General features: G+C 54.3%; 5 protein-coding genes across 5 annotated transcripts; 1 reads left to right on the top strand and 4 right to left on the bottom strand.

Annotated features, from left to right (window-relative positions):
- Positions 1-168: 168 nt before the first annotated feature.
- Positions 169-4361, top strand: RPL3 (60S ribosomal protein L3; the record flags this gene model as incomplete). The annotated part of the gene is made up of 3 exons (XM_056205564.1): positions 169-2846; positions 3137-3152; positions 3201-4361. The coding sequence occupies 3 exons, from the start codon at positions 169-171 to the stop codon at positions 4359-4361; spliced, it is 3855 nt and encodes a 1284-aa protein (XP_056061539.1).
- Positions 4362-5332: 971 nt separating this feature from the next.
- Positions 5333-9372, bottom strand: STH1 (RSC chromatin remodeling complex ATPase component; the record flags this gene model as incomplete). Its single annotated transcript, XM_056205563.1, has 2 exons — positions 5333-9252; positions 9369-9372. The coding sequence occupies 2 exons, from the start codon at positions 9370-9372 to the stop codon at positions 5333-5335; spliced, it is 3924 nt and encodes a 1307-aa protein (XP_056061538.1).
- A 586-nt stretch (positions 9373-9958) lies between these two features.
- CDC45 (DNA replication initiation factor cdc45) lies at positions 9959-12133 on the bottom strand (the record flags this gene model as incomplete). Its single annotated transcript, XM_056205562.1, has 1 exon — positions 9959-12133. The coding sequence occupies one exon, from the start codon at positions 12131-12133 to the stop codon at positions 9959-9961; it is 2175 nt and encodes a 724-aa protein (XP_056061537.1).
- A 40-nt stretch (positions 12134-12173) lies between these two features.
- MVES1_000705 (uncharacterized protein) lies at positions 12174-13555 on the bottom strand (the record flags this gene model as incomplete). Its single annotated transcript, XM_056205561.1, has 2 exons — positions 12174-12693; positions 12720-13555. The coding sequence occupies 2 exons, from the start codon at positions 13553-13555 to the stop codon at positions 12174-12176; spliced, it is 1356 nt and encodes a 451-aa protein (XP_056061536.1).
- Positions 13556-14256: 701 nt separating this feature from the next.
- Positions 14257-15284, bottom strand: GET3 (arsenite-transporting ATPase; the record flags this gene model as incomplete). Its single annotated transcript, XM_056205560.1, has 2 exons — positions 14257-14945; positions 14975-15284. The coding sequence occupies 2 exons, from the start codon at positions 15282-15284 to the stop codon at positions 14257-14259; spliced, it is 999 nt and encodes a 332-aa protein (XP_056061535.1).
- Between the last annotated feature and the right edge of the window lie 40 nt (positions 15285-15324).

Genomic DNA, 15324 nt, shown 5'->3' with positions numbered 1-15324 from the left:
GATTTTCTGTACGACAAAGAAGGCAGGTACCCCAGTCACGTACGTGCGAATGTGTTTCTTCGAATGCGGGATTTGACGCACCGGGCGAACAATGATTCGCGGCTCTTGGTAGCAACGATGCATGCTGATGTGTACGAATATGGTGCGCTTCGTGGGAAGTGTAGAGTAATGCACCGCTCTCTTATTAGCGATGGATCCTCGCCGGAATTGGCAGCATGGAAACGTCGCGATGATCATTTCTATTATCATCAGATGTACGATCGATACATCCATCGCTTTTACGAGGTCATTCCCACATGGAAGGTGAAGAATGCGCCGCAGGCAGTGCTTGATGCGCTGCGTGAAAAGTATTCCTTTATTGTCGCGGAGGTTGGCATCGCAGCCGATTTGTGCGATGCGCTGCGCGGATGTGCCGTTTGCCGAGAATGGGCACCCACTGCCGAATCTGTACGCTGTGCTACGTGCCGCAAGTTTTTTCACATGCGCTGCTTAAACCCCCCTTTGCAATCGAAGCCCGCAAAAGGCTATAGCTGGACATGCGCGACGTGCGCCAAACAGCATGACCAGATCGTCCAAGAACAAGGCGTCGGCGGCGGTGGTTTGGATGCCGATCTATCTACAGCCGTCCGTGGATCACGCGCTCAAGTCGTCAACATGCCGCGGCGCCCGAACAAATCGCGTCTTTTTGGCGATGTGGCGCAGCCTGCAGACGACATGCTTTATCGCACGCCGATGGATCGCCTTGGTCTGCGCTGCTTCCAAGGCTGGCCGTACCGGTACTTTGGCGAGTACTCCTCTGCCACCGATTTTCTGAATCAACACGACTCAATCTACCCTCGTGCGGTCACGCGCTGCGGCGCCAAGTACCAAATGAACGTGCTTCTATGGGAAGAACAAGTGGACGCAAATAGGAGCCATGCACAAGCAATTGAGCATTCCATGGGTAATTTTGCAGGGCAAACCAACAAGGCTACAGGAAAACCAAAAAAAAAAGCGGGCGCAGCAAAGCGAAAAAAAGGAGAAAGCGATACGGAAAAAGAGGAGTACGAGAAAGATGAAGATGCTTTGTATGCGCGGGGCTCGGACGAAACGGTCACGACCATTTTTACTCCCTCCCCCATAATCTCTTCAGATGCATTAGACGAGTATATGGCGAGTGTAAAGGCGCCAAAGTCGTCTATTCCGCGATACCACCATGCGTTCATCGACAGAGCGCTCATGCTGCTGTGCGCGAATGACTATGATGTTGCAGCGGCGAAAAATCAATATATGCAAAGCCGCGACAGCGACTTTGCCTATGTGCACTTCAGTCCCAGCGAAATCGCCACCATGAGCAAAACAATGAAGGACCACAACGCGGATATGCACTTTTTAAAAGCCGCGCTTCCTGGCAAGAGTCCAGGAGAGATTGTGCAAATGGTATACTACTTACAGACGAAGAAACTGGGCAAGCGTTGGAGTGCAGTAGAGAATGGCGAAGTCGATGCTACGTTTGAAAGCACGCCTGCTGCCCAGCAGCGCGAGCTCCGCGCAGCCTCACCCTCCAACTCTATCTTGGGTGAAGGTGAGCTGCAGGAAATCTACGAGCTGAATCCTGCAGTGAAGCTGCAATGCACCTTTTGCTCCACGACCGCAAGCCCATTTTGGTACAAGGTATTCTTTAATTGGACTTCCCGTGCACTCTGTGTATATTGCGGCGAATTCTGGCGAAAGTATGCTGCAGAACCAGTGCCCATGTTTATCACAGAGGCCAAACGACAGTCTGCACTGGAGCATGGCGGCGAAGAAAATGGGCTTGGTGTTGTGCTCCCGCCCAATGTACCCACGGACATGACACCTTTTACTCCCCAACAGTCCATCTCCTCGCATACAGGGCCTACTTCGGGGCCAGCGACAGAGTTTGGGAAATGCGTGATGTGCAAACGTTTGGATCCAAAAAAGCGCCTGAACAACTGCATCCAGTGCGGAATGGTTGCACACCAAGGCTGTATTGGCTTTACGGACGAAGACTTGGAAAATACAAACTGGCGATGCGATTTATGTGAGAATGACCAAGATCCAAACTATTCCGCGATACCCCATTGTGTGTTGTGTGACGAAGCAGGTACCGACCGGACGATGCCAGAAGGTCGAATGCGTCGAGCCGAGGCAGAATTTGATGTGCTGGGCCCCATGACCAATACGCTCACCGCACTGGATGTGTACAAGCGGACAGAGTCCAGCAACTGGGCGCATCTCATTTGTGCTACGTGGGTCCCTGAAGTGTTGTGCGGCAATGCAGACACAATGCATCCTATCGAAGGCGCCGGGAATCTTCCCCTTTGGCGGTACGAGACCCCATGCTCCATCTGCCATGAAGTGCGAGGTGCCGTAGTCACTTGCTCTGAGCCTGGCTGCCGCGTATCCTTCCACGTTTCATGCGCATTCCTAATGCAGCCAGCGTATACATTCGCATTTGAAATCTTTCCGGTAAAAACGTCGCGTCGTGTCACGGTACCGACGGTGACTTTCAAGACGGAGACTGGCCACATGGTCCCCCAAATATGGTGCAAAGAACATCGCAGTTCGGCTAAAACGAAGATTATTTACGACTATTACGAAACCGACGCCAAGCTTGGGCTGACCGCATTGCAAATCCATGCCCGAACAAACAAGCAAGTAAGCAGCGCATCTCACCGCAACTCGGCAGTGGTGGAATCAACACATGCACTGCTACGCCATGCAAGGCGGATGGATGCAGTGCTGCAGAATGTTGGTGGAGCTGGATCTTTTGTCAAAGACGGCACCTTAATACCCATGCTCGGAGAGCAAAAGATGGACTGGACAGTGGAAGCCAAGCCAGAGCCGTCAGAAACTATGGAATCAACTCGTACCACATGCATCAGGTGTCGCACCGACTGGTCCCCTTTATGGTGGCCAACCGCTAACGGTGCAGGTGTAAGCTGTACAATGTGCCGAGCAGACGTACTGGGCCCCGACGAGCCAGCCATGACGTAGCGCGCACATACCTCCACCTCCACATTGAAACTACAATATCACGTGTAATGTTATAATTGTACACGTGATAAAATTAGCGCGTGAGCGCCCTATACCCAAGCCGGCCCTTTTCTTCGACTCGTTACCTCGACGGCAACAGCATGTCTCACTGCAAGGTGCGTAAAAGAATGCCGCAAGGACACGGTTACTAACAAGCTCTGCAGTTTGAGCACCCTCGTCACGGTTCGCTTGGCTTCTTGCCGCGCAAGCGTTCCGCGAGCCACCGCGGCCGCTGCAAGTCGTTCCCCAAGGACGACCCCAAGAAGCCCGTTCACCTCACCGCCTTTATGGGCTACAAGGCGGGTATGACTCACATCGTTCGTGATCTTGACCGTCCGGGCTCGAAGCTTCACAAGCGTGAGGTTGTCGAAGCCACCACGATCATCGAGACGCCCCCCATGGTGGTTGTCGGTGTCGTTGGCTACGTCGAGACCCCCCGCGGTCTCCGCTCCCTCACGACTGTCTGGGCGGAGCATCTCTCTGACGAGCTCAAGCGTCGCTTTTACAAGAACTGGTACCGCAGCAAGAAGAAGGCGTTCACCAAGTACGCCAAGAAGCACTCGGAGAACAACGGCCAGTCTATTGCCCGTGAGCTCGAGCGTATTCGCAAGTACTGCACTGTCGTGCGTGTCCTTGCCCACACCCAGCTCCGTAACACGAGCCTGAAGCAGAAGAAGGCTCACCTCATGGAAATCCAGGTCAATGGCGGCTCTGTCGCCGACAAGGTTGAGTTTGCTCAGGGCCTTTTTGAGAAGACAGTTGATGCCGGCTCCCTCTTCTCCCAGGATGAGAACGTGGATGTGATTGGTGTGACCAAGGGTAAGGGTTACGAGGGTGTCACCCACCGTTGGGGCACCAAGAAGCTCCCTCGCAAGACTCACAAGGGTCTCCGCAAGGTTGGCTGTATCGGCGCTTGGCACCCTGCGAACGTCATGTTCACTGTTGCTCGTTCTGGTCAGGACGGCTACCATCACCGTACGGAGCTCAACAAGAAGATCTACCGTATCGGCAATGGCACCGACGAGTCGTCCGGCACGACCGATTTCGACACTACCAAAAAGGTTATTACCCCTATGGGTGGCTTCCCTCACTATGGTGTGATTAAGAATGACTTTATCATGATCAAGGGCTGTTGCCCTGGTGTGAAGAAGCGTGTTCTCACCATCCGTAAGTCGCACCAGATCCACACCTCGCGCCGTGACCTTGAGAAGGTCAACCTCAAGTTTATCGACACCTCCTCCAAGTTTGGCCACGGTAACTTCCAGACTGCGGCTGAGCGTGAGGCGTTTGAGGGCCCTAAGAAGGCCCCGGTCGTGTACTACTAAGTGACGTCTGATCGTGTCCTAGGCACTTGTCTATACCTGTTAGATTTTGGCCTCCAGATGCTATCCGCACTCTTCTCGGTCTAGGCTATAGTTTAGCATATATGCCTTCAAAATGCAACATTGTTTGACGCTACCTATGCAATTTCTCTCGTCTGTAAACGCCTACTTGGAGAAAAACGAAATCACAGTCTTGTTTATATTGTTCACTTGATCACAAGAACAGGAACGGGCGAGTGGCTGACCAGGTAGGTGCTCACCGTGCCGCTGCTCAGACCCTTCTTCCATGTGCGGCCGCGCTTGCCGACGAGAACAAGCTCGACTTTGTGGAAATTCAGCACTTTGAGCAGAGAGGCACGAATATCGCCGTGCAAAATGTGCATTGTAACAGCAAAGCCCACTTCACGGAGAGCCTTCTTGTACGGAACCAAGCGCTCGATTGCCTGCGTACGAATCTGCTGCAGCATCTCGTTCTGCTTGGGATTAATAGAAAGTGGGCCAGACACCCAAGAAGTGCCAAGCACACTCGACGGCAGAACAGTGGTAAGGAAAACATGGCTGTCGCGAGAGATTACAGTCGTATCCAGCAGGTATTTGAATGCGCGATCTCCCGACTCAGATCCGTCCAGCGCAAGCAGCAGCTTGCCCTTGCTGTTGTCGACTTTATCGCCTGGGAGACCTACAATCTGCTGGTGGCGAGCCTCGGTAGGGATAGACTCTTTGTCAAACGGGTTGTTGTTCTCCAGTACCGGCGTCTGCGAAATTTGCACATGTGGTGTTTGTGCGCCGCTTCCTGCGGAAGGAGTCCCACTCACCCCGAAGAATGCTTGATCCACTTTATCCGTGGATGACATCGTGGATCGGGGGATGCGCAAACCCGTGCGCTGTCTGGGGTAGTATGTCACGTGTCGAACACAGCTTCGGCCGTCAGGCACTGCTGGGTTGGTATCAAGTGTATGCAGGCTACTGCCGTGCTACATACGTTTACGGCGGCCAGCCATAGAAAGCTTAATTTTCAAACCAACCTTGGGCTGCTCGCGCGGCAGTGTGTCCCCATCCGTAGACTGCTCCGCACTTTCTAAAAATACGTTCATAGGATCCGCTTCCGAGGAAACGGGGCCGGTGCCTTCTGCGTCGCTGACCTCTTCCATACGCTCCTTGGCGTTTGCATAGGCGCTGTCCACAACACGCTGCATCTCTTCAGCATCTTTCCAAATGAGCGAGCCTTCTTGGTTGTAGGTTCGCGCATTATTAAACATGAGATCAAAGTCCTGCTTGCCCTGCTCCAAGGAGTGGTAAGCTTTGGTATCTAACTTGCGGCGAATTTGTCTCATGGCAATGGGCTGTGCAACCAAGACATGGTAGTCGGGGTACATGCTGCGTTTCGGGATCTCGAGGAAAAGGCTTACGCGCAAACGACCCGTCTGTTGCTCTTCGGCACGTTCTGCTGCCTGATACATGTCGCGAATACCAGCCAACACCCGCTCTTGGTGCTTGTCTAGCTTGCGTCGTTTGTTCAGCTCGTCCTTGGAAAGCAGCGCGGATTCTGCATCAATTTCCATGCCGTGCTTCCGTTTCAACTCGACAGAATCGGCGAGGGATTCGGGGGCAGAGAGCGGATCGGGCGTGCCTGTTTCGCTTCGAGAGTGCTTCATGCGGCGCTTTTCTGCGCGCTCTCGCTTGCGCTCCACGACATGTGACAAATCTTCCTCGCCCTCCAAGGCGCGCAAAAATTGATCATCGGTAAGCCCGTCGTCGTAATGCACCACATTGCGGCGACGAGACAGAGGCTGTTCTTCTGGCGTGCTGTCGAAAAACTCGGCGTCAAAGTCGCGTCGATATACATCGGGCAGCTCCGCCTCGGTGATGAGCCGCTCTGGGACAGGCCCAGTGTTTCCCAAAGCACGCCACTCGGCCTCTTCATCGGCGTTGCGCTCGCGATCCACTTCTTGGAAGCGCTGCACCTCGCCCTCCGAACGCGCGAGCATTTCGTTCATTTCGTCGTCGTTCAGCTCGGCGCGCTCTTCTTCCTCTTCCTCCTCATTGTCTGCTTCTAGCATGGCACGCAGAAGCAATTCACGCTCGTCCGCGGTGGCCTGGTTGTCAAACTTGCCTGCCTGGATGACTTTGCCATTGATTTCCAGCTTGGACTGTGCTCGCGACAGAATGGTTTCCTCCACCGACTTTTCCGTGATGAGACGCAGAATGCGCACTTCCACCTTTTGTCCGATACGGTGCGCACGATCTTGCGCCTGCAAATCCTGGTGCGGATTCCAGTCTGAGTCGTAAATAATGACAGTGTCGGCAGATTGCAAATTAAGGCCCAAACCACCCGCACGCGTAGACAGAATAAACACATCGTACTCCGAATTTGGCTTGTTGAATTCCTTGAGCAAAATGGAGCGATCGTCTGGTTTGGTGGAGCCATCAAGGCGCAGGTATTTGATGCCGCGGAAACGCATAAAGTCTTCCATAATGTCCATAATTGCAGTCATTTGGAAAAAGATCAGGACACGGTGGCCCGTGGCAAACAGTTTCGGGAGGATGCGGTCGAGTAGTTCAAATTTGCCCGCGACGCGGTACAAGTCTGGCCCGTTTTCCTTGGTGGGGTTGATAATCGCCTCTACCTGTTCGAAAGCGTAGGGGTGATTGCAAATTTTGCGCAGCTGCATGATGGCGTTTTGCAAACCGCGAATCCCTTGCGGTTTCACCTTGGAACCTGGCTGGCCAATATCGCTGAGAATAACCTTGTACTTCTTCATCTGTTGATACAGCTTCATTTGAAGGGCACTCATGCGGCATTTGACCACTTTTTCGACCTTGTCTGGCAGCTCGCCCTCTACATCCTTCTTCAAACGGCGTAGTAAGAAAGGACGCAAAACCTTGTGGAGACGCTTAATGACAAGCAGCGCCTCTTCTTCGCTCAACTGCATGCTCGAGTCGGTGGTGCCTGTGTTGACAAAAGGCGTGTTAAACCACTCGTCAAAGCTCTTGATCGAGTTGAAGATCTTGGGAAGCACAAAGTTGAGCAGCGCCCATAGCTCGGGCAAATTGTTTTGCAGCGGTGTGCCCGTCAGCAAAAGTCGGTAGCGGCTAGAGTAGGACTGCGTGAGGGTTTGCGTGAGTTTGCTCTGTGTGTTTTTCATGCGGTGGCCTTCATCAATGATCATGTGGGTCCACTTGATTTTGCCGAGCAAATTCTTTTCCTTGATAACGTACTCGTAGGTGGTGAGCAGCACTTGGAACGTGCCCATCTTGAGCTGCGAGGCAAGCTGTTTGCGCATACTGGGAGTTCCTTTGTATACAAGCGTGGAAACAGCAGGCGCCCATTTGTTGAACTCGTTAACCCAGTTGGTAAGGGTAGAAAGCGGTACAATGACAAGGTAAGGCCCATTCTGTTTTTTGTGCTCAATCAAAAAGGTAATAAGCGAAATGGTCTGAATAGTTTTTCCAAGGCCCATCTCGTCGGCCAAGATGCCGTTCAAGCGATTATTGTACAAAGACACCATCCATTGCAAACCCTTCATCTGGTAATCCTTCAGCTTGCCGCCCACAAGAATTGAGGGCTGCTCCACAACCTTTTCTGAGATGCGATGCGCCACAGAGTAGTAGTCTACACGGCCGGTATCTTCGGCATCGTCCTGTTTGGACGCGCCAAAAGTCGTCTCGTCGACACCTCCTTCCGAGAGGAGGCGCGACTTTTCAACCGCAGGTATGTCCATATGTACATCATCGTTCTGCTGTGCTTGCACAGCTTGTGCAAGAGTGTCAAGGTATGCATCCGTCTGCTGCAGAAGGTGGGTAATGCGCGTGTCTTTGGCCGTGTCAATCAACTTCAAGTACGCTTCTTCGTCGTCTGCCTTGAGCGCATTGAGACGATCCTTGGCGACGCGCTCGATGCGCTTTTGCTCCTCGCGCTCCGAATCCGAATGGAACTTGAGCACAAGACGGCCGAGCTTCTTGGCTTGCTCCGACGATTTGTTGTGCGCAGCGACGAGGTCCTTGCCGTGCGCACAAATCATGGACAAATAGTCCGTGTGGCGCTGCTTGGCCTTGCGCTCACGCTCCGTTCGTTGCTTTCGCTCGAGCTGTTCGGTGACGCGCGCGTCGCGAAGTGCTTGCTTGCGCACGCGACGGAAAGCCGAGCGATCAAGGCCAAGCGTCGTCGCCAGTTGCATACTAGCGACAACCTTTTCGCGGAGCTGCTTTTGACGTTTCAAAAGGTGAAGTGATTTCAACTCAATTAGCGCCTTCACCTTGCTGTTGCGGCCATGGCCAGCATTTCCGGTGAACTGATCATGAAGCGGTTTTTTGCTCAACTCTGCAGCAGCATCCATTGTAGGCACTTGTGCCATGGTGGATGGGAAAGACTCCAGCTCGCGGATGCGCTGCTGAACGCGTGCATCGATGAAGCGGTCGCGTTCCTCAAGCAAAAGGCGGGCATTGAGGCCAGAAGGAAGCAGGCTGGGGATCAAGAGACGCTGCTGCATAGCGGCCAGATCGTCGCCGCCTTTTGTGCTTGGCTTGGCCAGGAGCGTAAAAGGATGCAGGAACGCATTGTATGGATGGATGCCGCTCTTGGGATCGTCCTTGGGCGTCTCGGCGCGCTGTGAGTCTGCTGGGGGAGTCGCGGTATTCGGTACAGCAGCGCCATTGGCAGCCAAAAGTGCGGCATGCGAATCGGCGGCTGCATCGGCAACTTTTGTCGCCAACGACGAGGCAGTCGGTGTGGGTTTTGCGTCTTCCTCAGCAGCTTTCTGCTGCGACGCTTGTGTCATGGGCTGATTCCGGGAGAGCTGCTTAAAGGCAGACACTTGATTCCGAAGCGTGATAACTTGTTCTGGTGTAAGCGAGTTGCCCGCAGCCGGCACGCTTTCGGCAGTTTGGGCCATAGCTTCGGGTGCCCTGCTCGACGGTGCCGCCTGCGCGGTGCCGGGCTGTCGAGCAGCAAGCTGTTGTACGCGCAACTGCTGCAAATATTGAAATGCCTTAAGTGTGCGAACCAGCGACGCATATTCTTCGTTATTCTGCTCATTTTGACCGCTAGCTTTAAGCTGCTGGATGCGCGAAATAACATGTTGAAGACGCTCCTTGGTCATCGCGGCCACTTCGCGTTGCATCTGCTGCGGTAGTTGGCTCAACAGGCTGGCCACAGCAGACGGTGATGTACCATCTAAGTCATTTGTATTTCCGGGCTGTGTACCCTGGGAGAGAGTGGGAGTGTTCGAAGCAGTAGCCCCGGCCTCCATTGTCAGTGGGCGCGTGCAATGGACGCGTCAGAGAAATAGGGCCACGGGAAGCGTTGTGTATACAAGTGAAGGACGCAGGCGCGCAAAATACCTAGAAGCAAAAACCTGCTGCCAGTGTTGGACTTTTACACTCGACGCGTCACGCTTCGAAAGTTTTTCGGGCAATCGCGTTGGATCTCGGCGCGTAATGTCCGACCTGCGTGCAAACAAGGGTGTGGTGCCAAAGGCGGGCCGGTGCTGATCTCATCCTTCTATCGGCCGCCGCGCAATTTGAGCCAATCGCTGTGCGCCATATACAAGCCATGTGAGCAAAAATAACCAGGTCACGTGTTATTACGTGAATGCATGCAGCTAAGCTTTCAAGTGGAGCGCTTCTACGAACAGGAGGAGGTCCTCGCGCTTGATTTCCAGGACGCTCGCGTCGAAGCGGTCGTTGCGCATGCGCGCACCGCTTGCGGTGCATGCTTCTTGGAATGCGAGCCCGAATCGATTGCGGCTGGTATCGCCGTACTCGGGCGCGCCGACCAGGCCGACCACCACAAAAACGTCGCGCGATGCATCCAGCGCTGCGAGCACAAACGGCAGGCTCTGCAGAGCGTGCTGCTGCTCCGCAATCTCGGTCAGACTCTCGCCTTTGTTACGGTGTGAAGCACGCCGCGCTGCTGCGCGACGCTCCGATTGGTCGGTCACAATATCGCGCAACGCGTCGATCAGCCAAAGCCCGAGTCGCGTCAGCGTGTCTGAATGGGCAAACAGATTGAGGTAGGGCCCTTCTTGGAGTACAGTCAGCCGAAAAGATCGTAATGTTTTGATAGATTGCTTCACAATGATGCTCACGCCCTGTGCAACAATCGCCTGGTGAAGAGCCTTGGCGAGCTGCAGCGAGCGATGCAGCAACTCGAGGTTTTGCGTTTTATGTACGTCCATGGCACGGTATGCCTCGAAAAAATTTTGTACCCACAATGCCGAGCAGTTGTTTTCCCATACTGTATCATCCCGTGTGTCCCCGTGCAAGTCCTTGCCCCGCATGCTTGTATGCACGCCCGTATCTTCCAGATTCCATAGCTCGCGTGCGCCGTACGTCGCAGCGCCGCGATCCGCTTTTGTGTCGGCATTACGAGCGCTGCCAAGCGTCGTGTCTGTGCGGACGATCTGCACGCCTTCCACTTCAATTCGCACGCCGTGTGCGGCTTGGAGAAGCGCCGAAATACCTTCCACGGCATCGGCCGCACTGATCGGCATGAATCGAAAACCAAACGAGCGCGTAAAGGAGCGGTATACAATGTCCGACATGCCATATTCCGGAGCAATGGACTCCATGCGCTGCACTAGCGACTTCCGCAAATCGAGATCCATGTGCGCGTAAATCTGTCGGCAGTTGGCCAGCGAAAGGCCCATTTTAGCGAGCAGTCCACGCAACTTGCTGATCCCTTTTTCGCGCCAGATACCGAGTTTGGCCGCAACGTAGCTTGTGTGATACATACTTGTCTCCAATGACCAGTGTTTGTACAATGTGAACCGGAGCTCGTGAGGGACAACACGGACGGAGGAGTCGTCCGCTCCATGAAAATTCACGTCCTGTAGGCCACGAGTCTCCGCTGACGTGGCATCTGCATTCATGGCAATCACGTCTGATGCAAGCGCAGCAGCATAGCCGTCATATGTCGCAGAGTGGATTGCGTTGGTGATATATTGGGCAGTGAGACCGAGAATAGCATACCAGAGGTTGTCACGGTCGCTGCGGCCGAGCGAGACGGCAAGCATGTACATCAGTTGTGCAGCGCCCATGCCAGACCATGCACCGCGGGAATAGTATTTGGCTAGTGTTGCACGGTAGAACTGGCGCTGTTCGCTATCCATGCGCGATCGTTTCGGAGACGCACCGTCGTCCTCGGAGCGCGGTCGTTTTCCATTTTGCGACGCAGGGGTATCATGATCGCTTCCATCAGCATCGCTGTCGCTCTCCTCGCTACCGGAATCAACGTCAAACTCGAGCATTTCATACGCCTCACGCTCGCGTCCAAGCCGCTCCGCAATTTCGCCGTCGTCCCAGACATGAATGCGGTCGTTCATCTGCGACGTGGCGAACAAATTGCTCAGATTCCAGGGCCGGTGCGAATCAATAATATGCAGTGTGCAGTGTGGTGGAAGTGGGATCGTCTCTGGCAAAGGGAGCAGCGAGCCAAAGTTGATAAAGACGAGTGTGTGCAGCTCCTTGTGACCTTCCACATCCTCCGCTAACACTTGCTGCAGCGAGCGGTACCCATTCACGGGTGCAACACGAAACGCAATTTCGTCTTCGGCAAGCAAGCGTGTAAATATGCGTACCGACGCAAGTGAATCTACGGCAGGCGTCGCAAGAATCAACACGGCCGTGCCGCCAGGCGCAAAAGTATCCGTGTCCGTCCCGAGAACACGCTTCCGCGCAGAGCGGCAAATACTTCGGTACGCATCCACAAACCCAATGCCTCCAAGGGGATGTGAATAGGTATCGCCCGTCTCCCGTGGGCGGTTCACAATAACCATACCCTACAAAAGAGAGCGCGTCGCGTCGCGTGTAAGAACACTACGGGGTATATGGAGGTGTGTACGGTGCCGACGCAAGCGTGACCAACAGATTCTTGAGGTTGGGCAGTGTGTTGCGCAAGTCCAGGACTGGAACGTGGTGCTGGTTCATGAGGTGCTCAATATCCTTGTTCAGCAGGAATACGCCGTATTCGTAGCGGTAGCGCTCAATGCCTTTTCCATAGAGAACAAAGGTTCTGGGGCCTTGCATAACACTAATGGTATCGCGCATCGTCGCACGACTTCCCAAAGTCTTTATGTGGTACGGCAAAAAATGGTGCAGGTAGGCGCTGATCAGTAGTACAAGCTGTGCAGCAAATGCAAGCGCAGATGCGGTGCTTTCAGGATCCCCCCCTGTGCCTGCATTCGACGATGCAACACCGTTGGGAAGTGGCAGGTGCACGATCGAGTACAATAGCTCTCGCGCATCTTCTAGCTGGATAGGGTATATTGTGTCCAGCTCATAAAACAGACGCTGTCGATTTACATGCACCGCTTGCTGCAATTGCAAAAGTTGTGAGCTTTGATTAGCAAGATGTTGACGTACCGTATCGCGGCACTGTCCGCTCGTAAGCGCTCCATGCGACTTTCCATACGCTGCTGTGCGCTTGCGCCACGCTCCGACGCCTCCTGACGTTGTATATTTGTACGTTCACGGTGCTGAACAATGCTTTCGCGGAGCTGTGATAGTTCGGCGCTGCCTCGCGCCAGTGCGTCTTGTAAATGCTGTACATGGTGCCGTTCTTGCAGCAAGTAGCGATGCTGGACTAAACTGCTGTTGCCGCTCAGCACCGATGTAGTGCGCTCTCGAAGCGCACGCAGCGTTGCTTGTGTGCGCACCAGGTCCGCTTGTGTATCGCGCAATGCAAGCGCGGCATCCAATGTGTAGCTTGTTGCTTCGCGCTGTGTAGGCTTGGTGTCAAGGGTGCGTGGGGAAATGGTAATGTATTCTACCGCTGCATCGGGCTCTGTGGCACGCATAAATCCGAGGTACACAAGATTCTCTTGTGCGGCACTGGCCTGCGGCGGATGGTGTAAATTAAAGGAAACCTCCCAAACTCGCTGCCATGCCGTGAAGTCAGTGCCGCAAATCCATAGCGCGACAAGTACCTGTGCGCTGGTACCCCATGCCCACTCTCCAAAATCGCGTTTCGGAGCAATAGGAGCTGTGGTATACTCTCCCCATGAAGCTTGGCGCCCGGGCTTGGAAGGAGGTGCGACAAAAAACGGGACTTCACCGGGGTGCCGCAACGTGACAAAGCACGAAAAGAGAGCTGTGCGTGTCGTATGTAATGCAGCTGTTCCTTGTGCGTCTTGCTGCGCACTTCTGTGCATCAGGTTCCGTGCCCGAATGGCGACCAGCCCCGAAAGTGTAGCGGTCATGCACGAAAAGCGCGTCGATGGCGGTTGCGTAGTGGAGGTGCACGATTTGGCCATTTTTGCGCATAGTCGACCATGACCACCGTGCGGCCGTTTCGTGCGGAGGATTTGTTTGCCTTTAACAATGTAAACATGGACCACTGGACAGAGACGTACAGCAGCGGATTTTATTTAAGATACCTTGCACAATGGCCTGATATGACACTCACGGCGTGTGCTCCGCACACAAACCAATTGATGGGGTACGTGCTCGGCAAAGCAGAAGGTTGCGAGCCCCCAAGTAAGAACGCGAAGCCAGACCAGCTGACGCTGCATGGGCATGTCACTGCTGTCACTGTTGCTCCAGAGTACAGGAGGCTTGGCGTAGCTCAAATGATGATGGACTTTTTTGAGCTAATCTCGGAGCACGCCTACCATGCCTTCTTTGTCGACTTGTTTGTGCGTCCGTCGAACGTGAATGCGATTGGGATGTATGAGAAGCGCGGGTACTCTGTATACCGCCGCGTAAATGCCTACTACCGCGGCAACAGCGTCATCCCGACCGAGGATGGCTTCGATATGCGAAAATCATTGCCCCGCGATACCAAACAGCAGACCGCGCGGAAAAATGGGCGCGCAGTGGTTGTCTCACCCGAGTACGTTGGAGGGTGCATACTAACTACAGAGCTACATTGTTTCCTCCCCTCGTTCGTGCGGGCGCCTAGTTACGCCTGCGTTGGCTCGTACGGTTTTACGAGGTACTCCGAGAGTCCGGCGAGCTTCTGCGACCCACGCACTTCCTCCGTCAAGAGCGGTACGCGAACAACGTTGAAGTCCTCCGCGTACAAATCGAGCATCTCGTCCACATACTTGTCCTGCATCGCCTTGCGCACTCGGCAATGCTCGCACGTGGACCCTGGCTTGGGGTACAGCAGCTGGTTGCATACAATCGCGTGTGTATCGATCCCGTACTGCGTCAGCTCCTGGATGAGGCGCTCCGTTTCATAGAGAGAAAGGAACTCGGCAATGCACACACACACAAACGTGGTCTTGGTCTCATCCTTGAACTGCGTGTTCACTTCGGTAATCACTTGGCGCATAGACTCGAGCTTGCCAAACATGTCGTCTGGCGAGCCGCCGTTCCCGCCGCCCAGCATGCTCGACATTTGTGAGAACATCGGACCCAAGCTGCGGCCAAACGTGCTAAACTTGGCAAGTGCTTTTTCCAGTACGGACGGGAAGCTCAAAAAGCGCAGCGTGTGGCCAGTCGGCGCCGTGTCAAACACCACGACACTGTACTCCATAGACTTGACCAGTTTCATAATCTCGGCAAATCCCATCGCCTCATCCACACCAGGAATTGCAAAAGCAAGGTCCTGCATAAACGGCGCCATCGCACCGCCCTGCTGCTCGGCTACGGTGAGTGCGCACACGACAACGTACATTGCTCGATCATCTCCTGCATGCTGCTCGTCGGATCGATCTCCATGGCGCTCAGGTTATCAAATCCATTCACCTTGGCTGCCTCGCGCCCGAACTTTTGGCCAAATGCGTCGGAAAGATTGTGTGCAGGGTCGGTCGAGATGAGCAAGACACTCTCGCGCACACGCGCCAACTGGATTGCGAGCGCACACGAAGTCGTCGTCTTTCCCACGCCACCTTTACCTCCGCAAAATACCCATTTCAGCGTCTTTTGATCAATGACGCCTTGCAGTGTATGTGGCTGCTGGTCGTCGACAACCGCCGTCGCCATCGTGGATAGAGACGAGCAGCGCCGCTGGCGCAACGTGGTT

Source organism: Malassezia vespertilionis, chromosome 1, assembly GCF_029542925.1.
Source record: "Malassezia vespertilionis chromosome 1, complete sequence".
NCBI classification, from domain to species: Eukaryota; Fungi; Basidiomycota; class Malasseziomycetes; order Malasseziales; family Malasseziaceae; genus Malassezia; species Malassezia vespertilionis.
Note: the sequence above shows the minus strand (reverse complement) of the source record. Positions and strands in the feature narration are given on the sequence as shown.